Consider the following 20,392-nt stretch of genomic DNA (forward strand, 5'->3'; position numbering starts at 1 on the left):
ATCTTGCTTATCATTGCTTTGGTTTATCAAAAGTGCATTACATTTATATGTAGTAAAACAAACACTCTTTCATTCTTTTTTTTTTTTTTAAATGGTTCGAAAAACGCACATTTTAAAAAGGTTAATTACAAAAAACTAAAATATTTTATTTAACCCGTTTTCCATGTATTATTTTCTCATCAATTTTCAGACTAATTGGTTTGCGTTTACCCCAAAAAACGAAACTTTGATACATACATATACGATTTTTATTAATATATATATATTTAATAGAAACGTATAACTATATAGCTCTATTTTTATACAGAAATGAATAAAGGGGTATTTGAGGCCATTGAAGACTAGGTGGGTAGCATTTTGGAATGAAGTTCATAGATTTGACGTGTATCCTTGGATAGAAGAAGGCACTGCGCGTACTTTAATTGAGCCTTCTCTTGTGTCATATTAGATCTTAGATATCTATACAGCATTTGGGAATATTTCAAATGGAGTTTCTCGACCATGTTGGGATCCTCGAACTCCACTCCATCTGTAAAGAAAAGGAGCATCAGAATGAGCAAAGTATATAGAATTGGATCCCGAGGGTAATTTGGATCATTTCGGCTGAGGTGTAAAATACGGTTTTGAAGCTTTTTATGGTTCTCTTCAATTTCCCAACTGCTGGCCCAGGGCGATGCGTAAATCTATTAATGATTCATTAGTTTCAAAAAATATATCTAGGCTATGAAAGAATAAAACTTACGGCCTCGTATTGAACAACTGAAAGACTCTCATTCTCTGTGAAAATTGATAGTTCTTCAAGTATGGATGTGAAAGTATTGAGCTGAGCCTCGGAGACGTCCTTTCTGTTTCGCAGATTAATGATGAAGGAATTCGGATCCTTTTTCCCAAGAGAGTACCAGGCCATTCCAAAATATTTGGGATAGCTTTGATGTAAGAGTATGCGTCGATCTGAGCTACTCAAATACCCTACTTCTTCGATTTGAAGTATACAGAGAGGAAAGACTGCAGATCTCTCTAAATATTCCCAAGCTTGCACTGTACGGAAGGGAATACGATGTCCGGATTTGATAGAGAAAAGCATATTGATAAAATGTTCTGGATAGTAATGATAAAAATCTAAATACTTCATAAAAATGACTTCATTAATATTATCCATGGTGTTTTTAATCATCTGAAATGAATTTTACAATCATTAATTATCATGTATATTATAGTTTAATAAACTTTTTATGCATCCATTAATTAAAAAACAATTTTCTTGTACAAGGAAAAAAAAATAGTTATTAAGGTAATAGCGAGTAAAATACTAATTTAATTCATTAATGTATCATAATTTTATTAATTAGTTAATTTTCATTAAACAGAACAAAGAACTTGATTTAAAAAATTTATAGGTTCCATAGTAAATCATACTTAATGCATATTGTTGATATTAACAGTCTTACTTTTAATTCTTCACTTGTAAGCCCCATACTTATTTCATTAGGGAAAATTTCTCCCTTCAGTTTGACAAGGCCTGTCTTCATATGAGCAACATTAACGCAACGATAAAATCTGCAATGCTTACAGCTCTTTCTGGACTTGGAGTCAACGATACATTTGAGCTTCCCACTTTCAGAGCATTTGAACTTAGTATATGACTTACTCTTAACGGCTCGTCCAAAGAAGGCTCTACAACTTATGCAGGAGCCTTTCCCCCCATAGAAACTGCAATCAGCTGCTTCGCCCTGATAGCAAATAACACATTTCTTCGTATTTTCGAATGGTGTCTCTGGAGAAGAGAGAAGGTCCAGTTTGAAGTCTTGAATGGAAGAGTCTCCTAATATTAAAAAAGAAATATTCTATTCTTAGCATAATATTCAGACAAAATGAGAGTTTAAATAGTCAAGTTTGAGGGGGAGTGGGGGGTTATCAGTTAAAGTGACAGTTTTGGGTGAAAAGTAATGATAAAGGACTAATCTGATGAAAGAGTTAGAATCCCAAGTCCAGTGCGTATTTTACCCACATACCGGGTGGTCCATTGAAATCTAAACATTTACTAATTCAATAATAATTTATGAAGGTTGAGTGATTGAAATTTAGTCATATTTTGATGTATGAGAGCATAATCAATTAGGTACAAAGCAAAACAAATCTTAGCTTTCTATCTAACATACGAGTTGAGACAAGTTAACTTGAATTTGATCGACGAATTTTCATTCAAGAACTCCAAGCAGTTGGGTGTCTCCAAAACCACCTTCTATGCCGTCAGAAAAGTTCGATACATTGTAAAGGAGGAAGGAGTCTGTCAAAAAGGCGAAACTGAACCCGAGGGAGTTAAAGAAAATAGCCCATGACAAATCCCCTCAAGTCCACGAGGGCCCATGCCAGAGAGTCTTGAAGTTTCAGACCAAAGTGTCCAGAGGGCCATACAAAATGTTTGGAAAGACCCTTGTGAGGGGGAAAATGCCACTTTTTATACCAGCAATGAAAGAACCTCCTCGCCTCTGCTGCAAGAGTCATTTGAGTTTTTTTTAACTCTGTTTTGACACTTTTGCCCTCCTACAGACCTTATTCCAACTCCATGAACTTTTGCATGTATGTCGAGGGAAAGGCTTACAATGCCTGTTATCCAAACAGTGAATCCCCCAAAGACACTGTCAGCCAGCTCTTGGACGTCATGTCAGAGGACTACATCCACAGTAATCAGGTCAGGTCTTCTGCCGTAGCGTGGAAACCATCATTGCCACTAAGGGAGGTTATATTATTGATTAAGAGAGCTCAGACGCAGATTTATTTATTGTAATAATTTTGTTGAAATTTTATTCTAAATTAATAAACTATATCTTGTTCAACTTTAAAATTCAAAGTGTTCAGATTTTAATGGACCACTCCGTATATTCATTCAATATTTGATTAAGTTTCATATTTATTAATTGTACATAAACAAACCATGAATGTTATACCTGATATTATACCTCATATATGAATGTATTTGAATAGTTCAAGTCATTGGTTCAATCATTAAAAGACAATAGAAAACATTTGGAAAAAACGTATACTTACAGAAAAGAGATGTGCTTTCAGCGAGTGGCAATTCCATATGAGCCTGCACTAAGGCTAGCAAATGTATGGAATTATCGTGAGCCACACTCTATTTAAAGCATTTTTAAAATTTTCTCGCTTAGGACATCGAAGCCAGCCTTTCAGAATAATCGTATATCCAACCCTTGAAGGATATTTAGCTGAGGATTTGAGGCTGAGTCAAATAAATAAAAGTTGGGTTTTTTTTTTTTTTTCAAAATTAATTAATTGTGTGTACTTTGAATTACTGAACTTCGCGGGAAAAGAAAAAATAACAAATAATCTTGTATTTCTTTAAATAATATTTTTTTTAGTAAGGTTTTTTTTTTTTTTTTTTTTTCAAATTATATCAAACATTGGTATTTCGGAACTTGGGAATTTGCTTGCCATATACAGTAAAAAATACCTCCATTCAACACATCATTCTTGGGACCAGTATCATTCAAAAGGCTGTCTAAAAAAATTTCCACATCCCAATCGTTATTAGCATCCATTTTTTTTTTTAGTCTATGGGTCAAATTTTGGATCTATTTATGCTCTAGTTTATGTTACTAAAAAAATATGTTAGTCAATTATACACTTCACAAATATTATGTAAGAAACGAAAATTTTAAAAAGCTCAGTTATTTTTCTTTTGAATCACACTTCAGGTTCACTATGAATTGTGTTCTGACTTCGTGTCTAAATAATACACTAACATGAAGAGGGGAAAAAGCAACTAGAGATATATCAAATTTAGTCACGAACATAAGACAGCCGAAGTCCATACCATAAGCACACTTCAATAATTATCCTTTTTTTTAACTCTGTTGAATAATGATGCATGATGGGTCATAAATTAAGAATTTAAAATTTTCATAATTCTCTCAGCATCAACAATGAGTTTCATTAATGCACGATCATGAAAGAAAAAGTTTGAGGCATTTATATGTCTTAGGGATCAAGTTCCGAGAGAGCATGCCTATGTATGTAAATTTAAAATGTACATATCAATTAGTGATGTGTCAGTTTACATCGAACCGGCTAAAAATGTCAGTTCTTTTAAGAGAACGATTGGAGCTATGAGTCTATTAACTAACATTTACCCTTTCGGAAAAGTATTTGTGGGTGTTCATGTCAAGCATTTTTCATCACTCCTAACCTCGACTATAAAAAGGAAGGGAAAAATTAGAAAAATAATTTGTTCCCAACTTTGAATTACTATTAGATATTAATCTATAAAAAATTGAATTGATATTTTTTGTCAATGACTATACATGGAATGACACAAAAAGTGTTATATCGGTCCTTAATTAATACTGAAGACGGCAGTCTCGTCCAGCTCAGTCCTGCATATCAGTCCTAAAAATTATAAAGTTCGTTCCATGATGAGGTCACTCAACGTTATTTCTCCTTTTTAAATCATTTTTAGTATTGACAGTCCCAAGGAGAGCAAGGTAGCAATTGTTTTTCCCTTTCTAATCATAAACCGTATTACTACCTATTAGTACCTCCTAATTTTACTTTGAATAAGATCAAACAAAGTTATAAATAATTCATCGGTACATAATATTAAAAAAACGGTGCAGAGTCCTTAATTAATGGAAATCAAGGACTTTAATTCAATGTATATTTTATATACATAATGTCCATAAAGAAAGAAATATTCATTTAGTAATATGTAAATTATAAATCCGCTCATAATAATTAACAGTGGGAACAAGAGAAATACAGAAGGCTAGGAACTAAATGTTAGTTAAACTTTTCATTTTCCCTTTTGAAAGCCGAAGTTGAGAGGGGATAGAAAATCATGACGTGGATGTGGACATTGTCAACTAGTGACACATGCAGGCTCTGCAACCAACTATGTAAGGTGATTCCAAGCAGGAGGAGAGGGAAGACTACGTACTATTTACTGACATATTTAGAACATTTGGCCGAAAAATGATTTTAAATTTATGGATTAATGCAATTACATATTTTAATTTAATTTAAAATACTAGTATGATAAATAGGCATTGTTTATATGGTATGTTATGTCATATAGATAAATTAATGTGCGTTCTTTGGCAGAATCATATTTATTTATTCATTGTAACAGTTGACTAGCAAAGGGTTACCTGACATTACTCGGCCCAAGGAGGGAGTGAGAAATCACATTTCACAGATTTCTTATTTTCTCCATAACTTTTTTTTGATTTTGAATAAATTAGATAATGTCGTTAATCGTAAAGTTGTATTTTGAGATGCCAGTCACTATTTGATTTATAATTCGACACCCTATATAGTCTCCTTGAGCTCCAAAAACAATATACGTGTTTTGGATATAGAATAAGCCCCCTTATATGACCTCCTCAAAAAAAAATATCGGCAACCCCGTCTTAGCCTGATCATGTTCAAAAGAGGCACTCATGCAAAATGTATACCTCCTAGGTTTCCTAGTTTCCTAGGTTCAACGTTGTGAGCACGCAAAAAGGACATACAGACACAAACTCTTTTATATATATATACTGATAATTATTATATAAACTCAACAGAGACTAAGACTTTTGTTTACTTTTTTGTTTTGTAGACTAAGTTTGCATATATATAATTAAAAGGTTGTGTGACAAAGAAATCACCATTATATAATGTGTCCCTGGAAATAGATCCTGATCAAGATTACAGGGCATTTGAGTCTTCTGAGTAGATAAGAAAATGAAGAGAATTTTCTTTCCCAACCCACTTACCCAAAAAGTTACTTTAGTAGCAATAAAATTCAAACTAAAACTACTGGGTGTTGTGTTTATATAACCATCATTAATGAAGATAATTAGTAAAATTATATTATATAGCCTATGAACCATACCAATTTATATACTATCATTTTATATTGAATTAAAATATGGAATAGCATCTTTTATTGATAAAAACAAAGTTTATCTGTACGGTCGTATGTATATATATGTAATCTGTACATACATTTTTGATCTAATAAATAGTCATTTTAATGAAATCTTGCAGGCTTTTTGAATCGACTCTTTTGTCATATTAAAAAAGAAAAGTATATTTGTATGTATAGAAACAGATTGTAATAATAAATGAAATCTCGCTGGAGCTTAGGTCAACTCATATTGAATACAACTCAATACTATAAAATATGAATTGCGGACTAATTTTTACCAACGAGTGTATGTAGCTAAAGCTCATATTAAAAAAAGAAAAGGGAAGCAGGTACATCTAAAGGTCGGCAACCCCCGGCCTGCAACCATATCGTCCCGCGAGTGAATTTTGATCGTTCCACGATCTTATCATGAGCATTCATTTCAATATAAGCATACTAATTCACCATGACTCTGTAGCAATACCTGTCTGGCTCTCTTTCATGATACCACATAGCTATTTGGCTTCTACTCTCCAAAAGGTTGCGGACCCCTGGAATAGAGGGAAAGAGCGGTCAATGAAAAAATAAACAATTCAATCTAAAAACAAGGAAGACTATGTTCTTATGTTCTATGTCACTTGGGGAGAAACGCACTCTTTCCCTCCCCTCCCCCACTGGCTGAGTGCCTAGCTGGAGGAACATGTAGCAACTTCTAATTTAAGCCAATTAGAATTGAGAACTACTAAAACATAGCTTCCTTGCTTTGCGGCCCTACTAGTCCTTGAAATCGGTCTTTAAGACTGCAGATTATGGTGTTTCTTATTCTTTATTTTGTAGAAATGTCCGGGTCGTCGGGTTTAAATCCGTTCTTTTTGATAAAAAAATACAATTGGCAAAGTTTGATCAAAATGGATATATGTTTGAAGGTAGCTCATTAACCTGAAAGTTTTGAAAATTGCCAATTTTTTCCATCTAGAATAAAGTGACTCCTTTCTAGATTATCAAGAAAACGGTTTACGATATAGCTTTTTTTTTTCATAAATGGATTTCTCAAGATGATTTAATTTACTCTAAGAAATATTAATGTTGTTCTGAGAAAAAAAAGTATGGAGTGAATTACAATCCAAAATATTCAAAGAGAAAACTAATACTTATATAACGTTTTGGGCGCAATATTTTTTATAGTTTCCCATTTTTTCACTACAGAACATGAAGATTTTTCATTTAATATTTTCATTTTTGTTGAATTATTAAAGTCTTAGAGTGACAATTGGTTCTTTCTGATTACAAAAAAAATACAATTGGTAAATTTTATATCAAATTGAACTTTGTTTAGAGGTAGCTCAACGGCTTTAAAAATTGATAATTTATATAAAAGATTTCATACTCAATTATCATCAACAATTTTCGTTTGTTTTGTGCAACACTTATTTTAGTAGTTTATCACTTTTTTAAAATAGATAATTTATATCATAAAAATAACAAGTTTGACTCTATGAAGCGTTATTAAATAATATACGTATTTTAATAAATGGTTATCTTTTTTTTTTCTGAGTAATATGTCTGAAATACTCAGATAGTCTCTATTTTCGGGTCAGGGTACATATTTTGATGCTCTTCAAGATGCGATTTGTTAGTTGTTAACGATCCACTGTAATATACAATGAGTACCATTCCTCGTTCTGCTTGGTCATTGATGACTTTAAATGCATAAGTTATTTCAAGGGACTTTTTATACTCATATTTACTTGACCATAATTTTGGATCGACTTTTAAAAACTCTTCGGGGAGTTTCAACATTTGAATAATATTGTTTGTCTTGTTCGAAGCAAAGTCTTTTAATATTTTTACGTATAAATTTTTCCTTTGAATTTTGGTCTTGTTTTTTTCTTATTTTTCATTTCAAATAATGGTTTCCTTTTGGATGCTAAACTGACTCGACTATCAAATAGTGTCAAACCAACAAGCTCTTCAGATAAATATTTAGAAAGTTTGTGGGAAGTCGTTTTTGAAATTAGACTATTGATTTTGGAATAATTATGTAGTTGTTTTATCAAATTCAATAATTAAATGGAGCATCTGAGACTGTAGGTACAGAGATTTCTGCTGTCAAATATATTCACATAAGAAAGATACAAATATCCTCGTTCCTCTTTAGAAGTTAATTTAAATCACTACTTTAATAAAAAATGTTTAAACTATACAATACTTTAGACAACCAACGAACGTGGTGCGTGCATTGGAAAGAGTAACATAAATATAATTCCACAGTTTGTATTACTAACAAGAAAAATTATTGGGAGTTTCAAAAATTCTTTATAATCAACTCTTGGAAGAATCCGTTGAAGGTATTCATTGTCAAAATTGATAATTTCTTGTTGTTTATCTACAATTTCACAATTTACAATTTCAGGCTTACAATTAATGTCGTTTGCCACCTTTTTTGGAATATTTTAAAGTGTAGAACCTCAGGAGCAGAGGAATCTTTCCCCGAAAGTTGATATTTCTTTCATAGTAATATTTGATAATTTCAGAATTATCTTTTTAATTCAAAATTATGAAATAGGAAAAATCACAAAGTCATGCGGGATGAAAGCAATTTATTTATAGTCAATTTGGTAATAAATACGTCATTAAGACATAACATACATTACGATCATGTTGATTTTTCCATAGTGTCTGTCTATGCACTTTGATATTTACACCGCTTTTGTTGAATAAACTATGATACTACTGACCTTTTCCTTTATTAAAAATATTCGAGTAATATATATCCATTCTATCTTTGTTAAAATTAGCATCCGTCCTAATTAACTTTTAAGGAGCTACAAAGTATTTCCTAGTATTATTTGTTACTAAATAGTTTTCAACTATTATAATTAATAATTGCAGTACGAGGATAGTTCTATACTAAATGGATTTAAATTGTAAGCAAAAGCACTCCAGATGTGCATTTGAAAAATGATGTTTCTTAGAGGGGGTTTTGAAATTTGGGACACCTATAAAGGACCGATAAATGAGACTGATTTCACATTCCAAGTTAAAGACCAACACAACCAACATAATTACTCTTTTTTTGCAGGAGGAAAATTGGAAAAAACAAAAACATTGCTTTTGTTTTCTCTTCAACTATTTTGCACTGTAATTCACATATGTAATATTTTTTTCTCAGAACAACCTTAATATTTCTTAAAGTAAATTAAGTCATCTTGAAAAAAGCTGTAGAGTAAACCGTTTTCCTGGTTATTGAGGAAGAGGTCAATTTTTTTGACTTTGGGGTCGTTGAGCTACATCGTAATATTCTTAAATTTTGTTGTATTTTTTATCAAAATGAACGGATTTTAACCCAGTGATCTGGACATTTCAACAAAATAAAAAACACCTTGCTGTAGATCCTTCGTACTGTCAGCACTAAAACTACTTATTGGGTGAGACCAGCTTCTTGACAAAACATAGGGGGGTATACCATGTTTAAATCATTCTGAGTCCGTTTTGCTGCATAAGACAAATAATTGCTCAACTGATCTTTCTGATTTGGTGCTTGCAACAGAACAAAGAACATAAGCAAACACTTTTTTTTCAATATTTGGACTTCAACCACAGAATGAAACTGCTATTCCTCAATAAATATTCATTTATTTTCAATACAATGAGTGTAGCGACACTTTGACGAAAAAAATAATAAATACATTTGATGATGATTCATGCTTCAATACCCTGTAATTATGATTTCTAACCATGTTACACCAATTCCAAAACATATAAATGTTTAATTATGAGCTACAAAATGATATGATATAGTGTTGATTTATTAATAACTGATTCATTTCATTATCAGATTTCTTCAACAGTTGGCTCGAACCAACTGTTAGAACTGTTGTAACAAAGTTAATGACAACCTCCCACTTAATAAATAAATTAGAAAAAAAAAAGTTTAAAGAATAGTAGGAGTCAATCGATCAATTATTGAGATTTAATGCAAATGAACCAATCGTTTGGATAGAATATGTTGTAGTTCCTATGTACCTGCTCAAGTTTTGATCGACACTTCTCTATCGTGAGTTCGTCTCTGACTCGACAATTATCAAGTCTAGTAGATAATTACATAGTATCATCAAATATGCTTATTGTTTATTTCGGTAAAATGGTATTCGTCAGGTTGATTTGCAGCAATAAGGTTTTTTGGCAAACACTTTTGACACTTCTTCAGTTACTTTCGGAACTTTATTTTAAATAGGGCGAATTAATTAAGTGAAACTTAATTTTTCAAATCTATGAGTCTCATGAACACCAATAGTTACACCATTATTAGTAACAACAAGTATAATTGTATTACCAGCTGAACCAACTATTAACTTACCTTGCAAATCATCATCATCATCACCAATATGGTCATTGTTAATCCCAATGCCACAAGTGCTACTGGTTTGTTTAAGATGTAACACAGCATCAGCATTTAGAAAGTTAACTTTATTTGCAACAGCATTATTTAAAGCAGTAACCCTAGATGAAAATCATATTATCCGGTGGAATCATACAAAAAACACATAAAATGAACGTAGTTACCTTGATATTTTGAAGATTGTTTGGGAGAAGAAGAGAATAGCAGTCATGAAGTTTCATTAAATTAGCTGCGAGAAGCTGTGAGGTGAAGGAAATAATTATTATTTTTGAGTGAGAAAATTAATTATGGCTATGAAATGGAGAACCTTTTCCATTTAAAATAGCATTAATGCAGGGAAAATATCATAATTATATTTCAATTCATATATATATTTATTTCATTATACATTTTAAAATCAATTTTTACTCAAGATAGGCGATAATTCTTCTTTCAGAGGGAGATACTAACATCCCCACGACTTATTAAATAATGAATAAAAAAGAAGAAAGAGCACACGCTTTTGGCATCACGCATATTAACAATGGTCTTAATTCAGGTGTACCATGTCTCACTCCCACTTCTCCTTGGACTCTTATTCAAATCCCATCTCTCGGTAAGTATTTCCAAATTCCTGGGCCTCCATTTCCCGAAATCCAGACAGAAGGAGACGTTGTTTTAGGCATTTTATTCAGTTCTCTATCGATGATAAGTATCTAATATTATATTAATATTTAATCATAAAGGCGGGATTGATAAGGTTCTTGATAGTGGAAGATGTTTATCATTTTAGTATTTCTTCCCTTCTCCTCGCACGCTTTTGTAGCCTTATAGTATAAATACCCTGACATTGTTGTATATATCTCTGAGTAGAATGATTATGTATTAATAAGAATATATACGTGGTCCTTTTAAATTACATCGTTGCCTTATTCCTCCACGTCTCTTTCTCTCCTCATTTCTCTCAGTCGTCCTGGATTCCTTTATTTAATAGTTTGGGTCTCTTCAACCTCGTCAAGACCCAACAATGATTTTTAAATTGATAGAATTAATAGCTTAGAAAACGTCTAATTTCATAGTTGAAACAATTTTATAAACAATTGATTAATATTCGAAGAAAGTTGGAGTTGTCCTCCTCTATAAGGATATGAAGTTTGTAGCTTGTATACATCTTGTATTAGCTTTAATACTTCCAATCTAATTCCTAAATCGAACCTAGTAGCTACTATTTGTATCATTAAAATTAATGATACGCTTAGGTGAAATGAAATTGTTATTTAGTTAGCTCGTTACTCTAGTAACGTAGAATTGTATAATAAATATTAATTATATTTATTCAGGAGGGTCTGCAGGATTATATTATGTGAGGTTTGGCTATTTTGAAGAAAAAATTCAAAAATCTATAGTTATTCACAAAAAAAAAATTCAAAAATTACATTTTTGGAAAAATTAATTTCAAATATGAAATTTACTCGATTTTTTTGGATCAGCTGTGAGTTTAAAAAAAAATTATATATGAAATTAATTTTCGAAAAATTAAATGTTTATGAACAGAAACGGATTTTTGAAATTTTTTTAGAAGAAATATAATTTTTTGTTAATAGCTATGGATTTTTTTGAAAAAAATCCAAAAACTAAGGCCTCCCAAAAAAACATATAATTCTGCCCCTGATTGGATTGTTGGTTATGAAAGTAGAACTAGGAATGTATAAAATATGTCCTAAAAATCCTGAGCAGATTATTTTAGTTGGGTTTTTAATTTTACAAAGCTGTTATGATTATCATTTAACCTTGGAAGACAGAACATCTAACTATAAAGAAATAACTAGTGTATAGCTCATGGCAGACGAGGAGGGACAATTTGTGTTGTGTCTGTCCCTATTTAGGACTTCAGTCCTGTCCAGTTCAGTCTTGCATATCAGTCCTAACACTTATAAAGATGAGGTCTCTCACTTTTTTTTTTATCAGTTCTAACTGACAGAACGAAGGACCAGTCCTAAGAATGGACTGGACTGAATAAAAAAAAGAATGACACAACACTAGTAGTAATGTGGGCTTGCAGGGGAATAGTGTTGGATCAGTCTAAAAACTAAAAAGACTGCAGTTCTGTCAGTCGGGTCCTACTAAAATTTGTCAATCCTAGGACCAGTCCTTATCGGTCTTTTGTAAAAACTACAACAGCTGAAATGACGTAGTTAGTACTAACGACGTCATTTGAGTCGTTGAAGTTAAATCATAGTTCATAAACTCTTTCAAAGAGACAAAATATCTGTAGGAAATGTGTGACTATAACGTATTATAGTACGTTCTAGCTGTAAATATTTATTTGCTTAGTTATAATATTCTTTAATCCTAGCTGGGAGTGAAGAAAATAAAAAGATAGCAATGACCTTAGGACTGAAAGACCGATTTATCAGTCCTTATGACCGTTGAAGGGTAAAAAAGATCGGACTGATTAGGTGATCAGTCCTGGGACCGATCCAAAACTACTCGAAAATAATTAGTAAAGTTCTTGTTAGACTTGGAGTAGAATTGCGAATCGACATCGGAGTCATTCTTGACTATATGTAATATACGGAGTGGGATTTTTACTTATTTCCTTCCTCTTGCAGCTGATATAATAAAGCGGCATGACTAGTGATCTAAATCTAGTGAATTTCTTAGCTGGTACGTTTTTTTTTTGTTCCTTTGGAATTGGTAATCTGAAGAATGATTTTTCTTTTCCTTAGCAGTGTAATTATTATTTAATTCCTTTCCTAAATAGATTCAATTATATTCAAAACCTAATTGAATATTTATGTGTGCTCATACCGGGTGTAAAAAAGATACCGAGACTTTTCTCTAAGTAGTCATTAAAATACTCATAATTGATCAAGACGATGATGTACATAGAAAATTTTAATTTATAATATATTTTACTCTAACAATGCACATTAAGTATAAATCTGGCCACCATCAGCCTCAATGACATCATCCAACCACCTCTGGAACCCCTTGTACACATTGGCAACGTAGTCCTTTTTCACGATCCTCCACTGCTGGTAAACGGAGGTCTTCAGGGCATCAATATTCGGGTGGCGGACATTGAAGGCCTTCTTCTCAACTCGCAAAAAAATTGAGTAATCCAGTGGACTCAGATCTGGGCTCTGAGAGGGCCAAAGGTTCTTGGACCAGAAGTTCATGTTGCTATCCATCCACTCTTGTACAATATTAGCAGTATGGGCTGGAGCTTCTGAAATATGTACGTTGCCTTGTTGGACTTCTTCATGGTCTTGGTGATTTATGGGACCACATTTTCCTTCAACATGATTAAGTAGTCGGATGCAGGTAACTGGTATCTAACAGGAAACCAAATTTGAAGCATTTTTTCTCCAGTTGATGCCAAAATCCCCAATATTATCACAGAATCCGGATGTTAGGTCTTTGGGCTTGTAGTAGACAGGGTGGACGATAAAGGTCTTTTTATCAGAGAAAAAAATTACCCGGTTACTGTTGTGCTTCAGATCACTCAAGAGTTGTTGACATCACTGAAGACGGAGTTTTTTTTGACGTTGGGACAGGAGTGGCCTCTCAATTCTTCTAAAAGACCTTCCTCCAATCTTTCGGATGTTCTTGCCCACAGTAGACCAATGCACCTTCTTTTTCTTGCCGTACTTTGATATCTTCTTCGTCGGGTTCACCTTAAAAGCCTCCATGATCTCTTCAGGTTTCACTTTGGTGGGTCTTCTTCTCTTGAGTTTGTCCTCATCAGCCTTACTATTTCGGATCCGACAGAGTGTGGCCTTGCTGATGTTTAAGGCCTTCATGATGTCCGAGATAGTCTTCCCGGCGTGGGTTGCCTATAAGGGCTCTTCTTGTCTCCATCTCGACATATACAGAATTTTTGTTGACAACATATACATTAAACAAAGACTTAGAATCTAAGCTATTCAAAAATAATCGGAACTTAAAGATTTAATCAACAACACGTATTCAAAACTATATTTTTAGAAGGTAGCATCACTTTTTCTACACCTGGTAAAAGATGGAGTGTAACTCTGAGGATTTCTTGCAGAGTTATAGTAGTAAGTCCTTGTTGTCCTCATGGTAGAATTGAGAATCGACATCGGAGTAATTCTTGTCAATTTTATTATTTATTTCCTTCTCCCTCCTCCCTTGCAATCATGTTTATGATTTGAATGGTCCTTATTAGAAGATGGAAAATGTTTTTGAAAAATACAATAATATTCTGGAAATAAATAGATGTAATATTTTTATCATAAACTTTTAAAATAATTATAATTATCAATAACTGTAACAGGATTTTAAGATGGGAGATAAGTACACAATGATTGGTATTTTGATTAATCTATTTTTCAAATATAGAAAGGGTATTATGTTGAACTAGAAACTCTTGCAAATTACATCCGAAATATGAATGTCGTGAATGAAAAAATTAAAAGCATAAAAAAATATCAGACTGCTGATAATTAAAATTAATCTCTATGATAAGATATAATATATAATAATCATTGTAATAATAAAAAATAATGAGAGTTTTTACAAACTAAAATATTTTTTTCAGTGTTTTAAAATCAAGATAAAATGTATAAACAATTCAATTACAATATTCTCTACAATCAAGTTATATTATAACCCCTAAAATTTGAGCTCTTGTGTTGTTTCATTTATCCAGAAAATGAGCATATTCTAGGATCTCAATGGTTAACCCGATACTAAACCATATCATACATTCTAGAATCTAGATTGGGTACTCTGAATCAATTTGAGTTAATGATATGTCGTTGTAAAAGAGCTGGAGTTGAAATAATCATACATATGGTTTTAAATCACATGTCAGGAAAATCGAGTTCTGGAATAGGAATAGCGGGTAAAAATTAAATAACATAATTATGTATTCAATTTTTATCAACAGAGTTATCCCGAGTATTCCTTGCTTGACTTTCATTTGTAAATTTTATAATTATTTTTATGTGTAGAATGTTCGTAATTGCTACTTAGTTGATTTGAATTACTTGAATGGAGGCTCAGAATACGTAAGGCAGAAGATATAAGAAAATGCAATTAAGTTATTGAGTTTAGTTATTAGAGGATTTAGAGTTGATGGAGCAAAGTATATGTAGCCAGAAGATTTAAAAGCAATTGAAGTATGAAATATTCTATATATATTGTTATATTTATATTTTTAAGTATGCATATTCTTTCATTTTAAGGATTAAATAAATGCAAGTCACAATAAATTGGTAGGTATATATTTTGGAAGTAATTTTGTGCGAAGGTGAGGCCATCCTACGAGATGAATACGTCAACATGGGAAAAGTGACATAATTTGGAGGCCGTTCTTGGATATCATGTCTTGATGATCAGGAATTTCATTGCTTGAATGATTATGGAGAAGTAAGTTCATTAGTCTTGTATTTTTTTTTGTAAATAAACATTTTTTAAAGGAACATGTTGAATGGAGAAAATGCAGTTGTATCGGTGGATAATCAAAGAGATCATGGAGGAGATAATAAGGTCATTATGCATCAAGATCCATATTTGTACAAAATGGCGACTAAATTTTTACTAGCTCACATCTATGAACAATTTTGAAAACAGTGATCAAGGTCCGTCACAGACACATCCTCAAAACTGTTCTATTTATGGCTGGGTGAGTGAGCATAGGTGCCCAGAAATTTGTTATATGATTCCGTTTGTTAATGATGTAAAGAACATATAAATATGAAATGCCCAAAGCAAAGAAAGCGTCCTAGGATTTGTGAAAGGAAACATTTGATTTGTAGTTTTGGGAGATCCTAAACAAATAACTCAATTTTACACCCACCTTTCAGACGCTACTTATTATGATATAATTAGGAATCGTACATCGGAATATGACGATAGTTAATGGTTACGGAACAGTGATAAGAAACTGAACATCGTGTTTGTTTGCCCCTTATGTATTAATGATGTGATGGCAAAGTGCAGGGGTGTCTACCGGGGGAGGGGGGCTGGAGTAGCCGTACCCCCCCCAAAAAAATAATAATAATATACATATATATAATCCTACAGACGCCTCTGAAGTGTGACATCAATACTTACTCAAATATTTTAAATAACCTGTTAATTATGTTTCACTTTCATTTTAATAATAAAGAATTATGCTTATATGTATATTTTCATAATTTTGATTAATTACAATAAATAAAGTTTCAAAATTTGAAAACCTGATGTCAAAATTGAACTAAAATTAATTGATCAATACTAATACAAAAAGGTGAGTTAAAAATACGGTCAGTTATCAGATGAGACTTCATCTTCCTCTGTAATATAATCTTCCCGACTCTCATGACACCAGAACCCGTTTAGATCAATTAAAATACTGATAATGGTATTTCCTTGTTTAGAGTTGACTAAATCTTGAAGAGTTATCCTATTAGGGTCTTTTGGAGAAATCATATCAAATATCTCATCCATGACGTCTTCAAAGAGAACCGGCTCTTGCTTTAATTTGTCCATTTCCTTCAAAATATCTTTAAAAAAGTAGTTAAGAGTAAAATGATCCAAGTAACCTTGTTGTTTAATATCTAAAATACGAAAGAAATATCGGAGGGACTGAGGAGATTTGCGATTTTCAAAAGCAAGCACAAAATCTATATAGGTTTTATAGTCCATTTCAGAGTCGTAGGTAAGGCACTCTTGAAAAACTCTTTGAATAAAAGTATCAGTAAGAGTCCCTGTCCCATAATTTTTTAGCTCACTCGGGGAGAGCATTCCATTGTGATCATTGTCAAGATTTAAGTATTGACCTGAAAAAGGATAAATGAGTATTGAATATGTTACATTACAAAGATCAATAGAAAGATAATCGATAGCACAAATAAACAAAAATTTGTTTTTGGATTCATATCTAAATATAGTAGTACTTCATTACGATTCTATAATTAGTTTTTTTTTCAGATTAAATTTGGATTCTGATCATTATTGATTATTATTATTTTTTTTTAATATTTTTACACATTTATTGCTTTAGGTAAATTTTGGAGTTTTGAAAAAAAATATCCCAGAGATACAAATGAAAATAAACTGTCCCAAACAAAATTATCCTTATATAAAAGAATGGATTTATGTTTCATGTAAAATCATCCTCACTAAGAAAAAACAATGTAAAAAGTTTAAAAAATCATGTTCTTTAAAGGTTTTGTTCAGATATGAATAACGCCTTGTTTTATTATGAATCTAGAGCAAAAGAGAATATTCAAGCGTTAACAACTGATCGTTCATTTTCAAAAGAAAATTGCTTCTATCTGTTCTAGTTTAAACAGCAATACTAGTAGCCAAATTTCATTAAATTTGATTCGATATCATATATAAATTCTACAAGTTGATCTATTCAATATTCCTTTTTTAATACAATCATAATTAATTATCAGGGAATTTCAAAAAATTGAACACTTAACCCTAGGGATTTATATAATTAGTTCTGGAATCCAAAATATTTATTAAAAAAAACGAATATTTTGTTGACTTGTGAATTCATAACTTAAAAAATAGAAAATGTAGTTTACCATATATCCTCAAAACAGAGGGTCCCGAAAACCAATTACTTTCTTGTAAATCCTTCCCTGCTTCCTGGTCCCTCAATTCCAAAAAGTCATCCAGGAAACCAGAGGCAAGAATATCTCGTATCTTAATTTTACCCGTACGAATGGGATCAAGAAAAAAATAAAATTTTCTCACAGCTGTACAAATATAAAAGGGATGAAAGGACTTTTCCAGAATATCCAATTTTGGAAGAGTATGAATGAGCTCCCCCAAATAAGTCTCTAAGTCCGTTTCTTCAAGAAACCCAGAGCCATCTTTATCATAGAGTGATAGTTCAATGCGTGTCTGTAGTAACCACGTTTTACGCATGATGTAGTCAAAGAGAGTTGCAACTAGAAGGCGGCCAGAAGACTCTTCAGCCAAAGTGAGATACAGTCTGGATGAAAGAAAGGATTGTACCTTTGGATCTGATTCCTTACGAACCCTTTTATAGTCATGATAAGTAAGATATTTATCATCGTTTTCTTCTACAAAAAATAATAAAAAACCCTTTAAACTCTAACTCAGTTCTTCTCTCCTTCACAGAACTGCACATATTATTATTGCTAGTGAAGTAAAAACTGTGTAAATCCCCTTGAGACAAAAAAAAAAGTATATGTTGGTAACTTTGATAGCCGACATATCTGCCGACAGAGATACCTAGAAAAACTATTTTACTCTTCGCTCGCTCATAATAAGTTTGAATTTTCATAATTAATATGAGCACTAATATCTTGTAGATTTAACATAAAAGTATTGCTTACCAGGACACAAGCCAATTTTAAAGAAAACTCCTAATTTTGCCACTGTTATTCCTTCCATTTTTCATTTACAATCCTTATTTCACTAGATTTTGTAATTTCTACAATGCTGTATTATAGGAACTTTTATTTTTTGCTGGATTCAAGCCTTTGTCTATGTCGAAATTAGAGATATAACAAAATAATGAAGGTAAATTCTAATTTTAAATTTACAATTGAAGCTTTTTTTTTTAGCTAAAATAGCGAAATAATGTAAAGTCTCAAAAATATATAACGATCCTAATAGTATAAAAATATATCTTTGAATTACTCTCATCCCTAATTATAATATTAGTATTATCAGGATATACTTTTTTTAATGTATGCTCACAAAGATTTCGACAATTTCCACATTGCAAATTAAAGCATTTGATATAGCTAATGATTTAAAAAAAGTGTAAGGGCAGATAGAACAAGTCAGAACTAGTGGATGAGGCATGAGAATCCAGTAGAGTCCAAAGATTTTTTAATTCCGTATTGTTAATGAGTTCATTTTCTTTTCTTTTAAGAATCTTTGCTCTTGCTTCTTCACGAAGCCGACAGGCTAAAGGATGTTCTGGCAGACCTGCAAATTCAAGTTCAATTCTTAGCATCACTAAGGACAAATGTCAAATCTTATTATTTAAATAATCAAACCTGATGGGTAGTAAAATGTAGGAATTCCTTTTGGTGGCTCAAGATGTACAGCGGCATATTCGTGAAGAAAGAGCTCATCCTCATCAATGGAATCCGTGTCCTTTGGAGGATTCTTTTCCAAATATTTAATCAGAGATTTTTTAATATCCATTCAATTTTAAAAAATAACAGTTCGATAATCAATAATTATAATATTAAAAGTCACTGGTGACTTCACTCTATCAGTGACGATCAGTCTATTTACGAACAGATTGGAAACAAATTGTCAATTTTAATAGCATTTAATAATTTAAATAATATTTATTTAAAAATCATTCAAATAAAAACAAAGTTGGGATAAATGACGTCATAGTAAAATGTGTGGTCATCACTTTAGTTTGTACACGCAGGTCTAATTATTATATCTGGAGGAGCACCAGCTCAATCACACAACCTATGGCAGATGAGAAAATCATTAATTATAATAAACTCATGCTTGTAAACTAATAATACTTTGGTAAACCAATAAAATTTTGTACAATCATAAAACTATATTATACTGTCGTAGCTGTATTTTTATATTAACATCACGTGATATTTTAATCAATCCTATAATTTGGGGATATATTCGAAATCCCCATAAATTGTTCTTGAGACAATAATAGTGGACTTACTTGATATAATGTAACAGGGTTTTATAAAGTCGACTTTTAAATCATTATTGGACTATTTATTTGAACTGATGAATTTGCCCTTCCAGAATAAAGTATCTATGTCAGGTCAGCTGGAAATTCTCATTAAAAATAAAGAATTCGCCGCATGAGGTTGCGTCATTAGAGTTAGTGCTTCTCCAATTGATATAAAGACTCATTGGGTAACATCTAAGTTTGGTTCTCCATCATTTATTACATCTCTGGTCTAACAGCAATGCATATGATATACTACTTAGACAAGATTCTCTAAAAAGTTAATTATCCATCTAGTATAAGTGTGAATTTATTAGATTAGGAAAGGATGGGAAATAATAATTAAGTATTCATCATGGCATGCTTTGTTTATTTATGTATATCAATGACGTCATTGACATAGCATCATGTGGATTACTGAGAATGAGTTAATACG

At 31.8% G+C, this 20,392-nt stretch overlaps 2 protein-coding genes and 1 pseudogene across 4 annotated transcripts; 1 reads left to right on the top strand and 2 right to left on the bottom strand.

The window, feature by feature from the left end:
• Positions 1 to 234: 234 nt before the first annotated feature.
• LOC121123146 (uncharacterized) lies at positions 235 to 3,773 on the bottom strand. Its single transcript, XM_040718266.2, has 4 exons — positions 3,473 to 3,773; positions 1,449 to 1,822; positions 743 to 1,174; positions 235 to 683 (listed from the first exon to the last, which is right to left on the bottom strand). The coding sequence occupies exons 1-4, from the start codon at positions 3,558 to 3,560 to the stop codon at positions 342 to 344; spliced, it is 1,236 nt and encodes a 411-aa protein (XP_040574200.1). The 5' UTR covers positions 3,561 to 3,773; the 3' UTR covers positions 235 to 341.
• An 11,349-nt stretch (positions 3,774 to 15,122) lies between these two features.
• On the top strand, positions 15,123 to 16,497 carry LOC121122969 (alpha-amylase-like; annotated as a pseudogene).
• Positions 15,702 to 20,012, bottom strand: LOC121123033 (serine/threonine-protein phosphatase 2A regulatory subunit B'' subunit gamma). Of its 3 annotated transcripts, XM_040718108.2 has the most exons (5): positions 19,292 to 20,012; positions 19,080 to 19,220; positions 17,840 to 18,343; positions 16,584 to 17,080; positions 15,702 to 16,087 (listed from the first exon to the last, which is right to left on the bottom strand). In XM_040718108.2, the coding sequence occupies exons 1-5, from the start codon at positions 19,440 to 19,442 to the stop codon at positions 15,989 to 15,991; spliced, it is 1,392 nt and encodes a 463-aa protein (XP_040574042.1). In that variant the 5' UTR covers positions 19,443 to 20,012; the 3' UTR covers positions 15,702 to 15,988. The 3 variants fall into 3 exon arrangements, with proteins under 3 accessions (XP_040574042.1, XP_040574044.1, XP_040574043.1); XM_040718110.2 differs by lacking the exons at positions 19,080 to 19,220; positions 19,292 to 20,012 and adding an exon at positions 18,620 to 19,039; XM_040718109.2 differs by lacking the exon at positions 15,702 to 16,087 and having other exon boundaries at positions 16,431 to 17,080.
• Positions 20,013 to 20,392: the final 380 nt, after the last annotated feature.

The sequence above is a fragment of the Lepeophtheirus salmonis genome, chromosome 8 (assembly GCF_016086655.4).
Source record: "Lepeophtheirus salmonis chromosome 8, UVic_Lsal_1.4, whole genome shotgun sequence".
NCBI classification, from domain to species: Eukaryota; Metazoa; Arthropoda; class Copepoda; order Siphonostomatoida; family Caligidae; genus Lepeophtheirus; species Lepeophtheirus salmonis.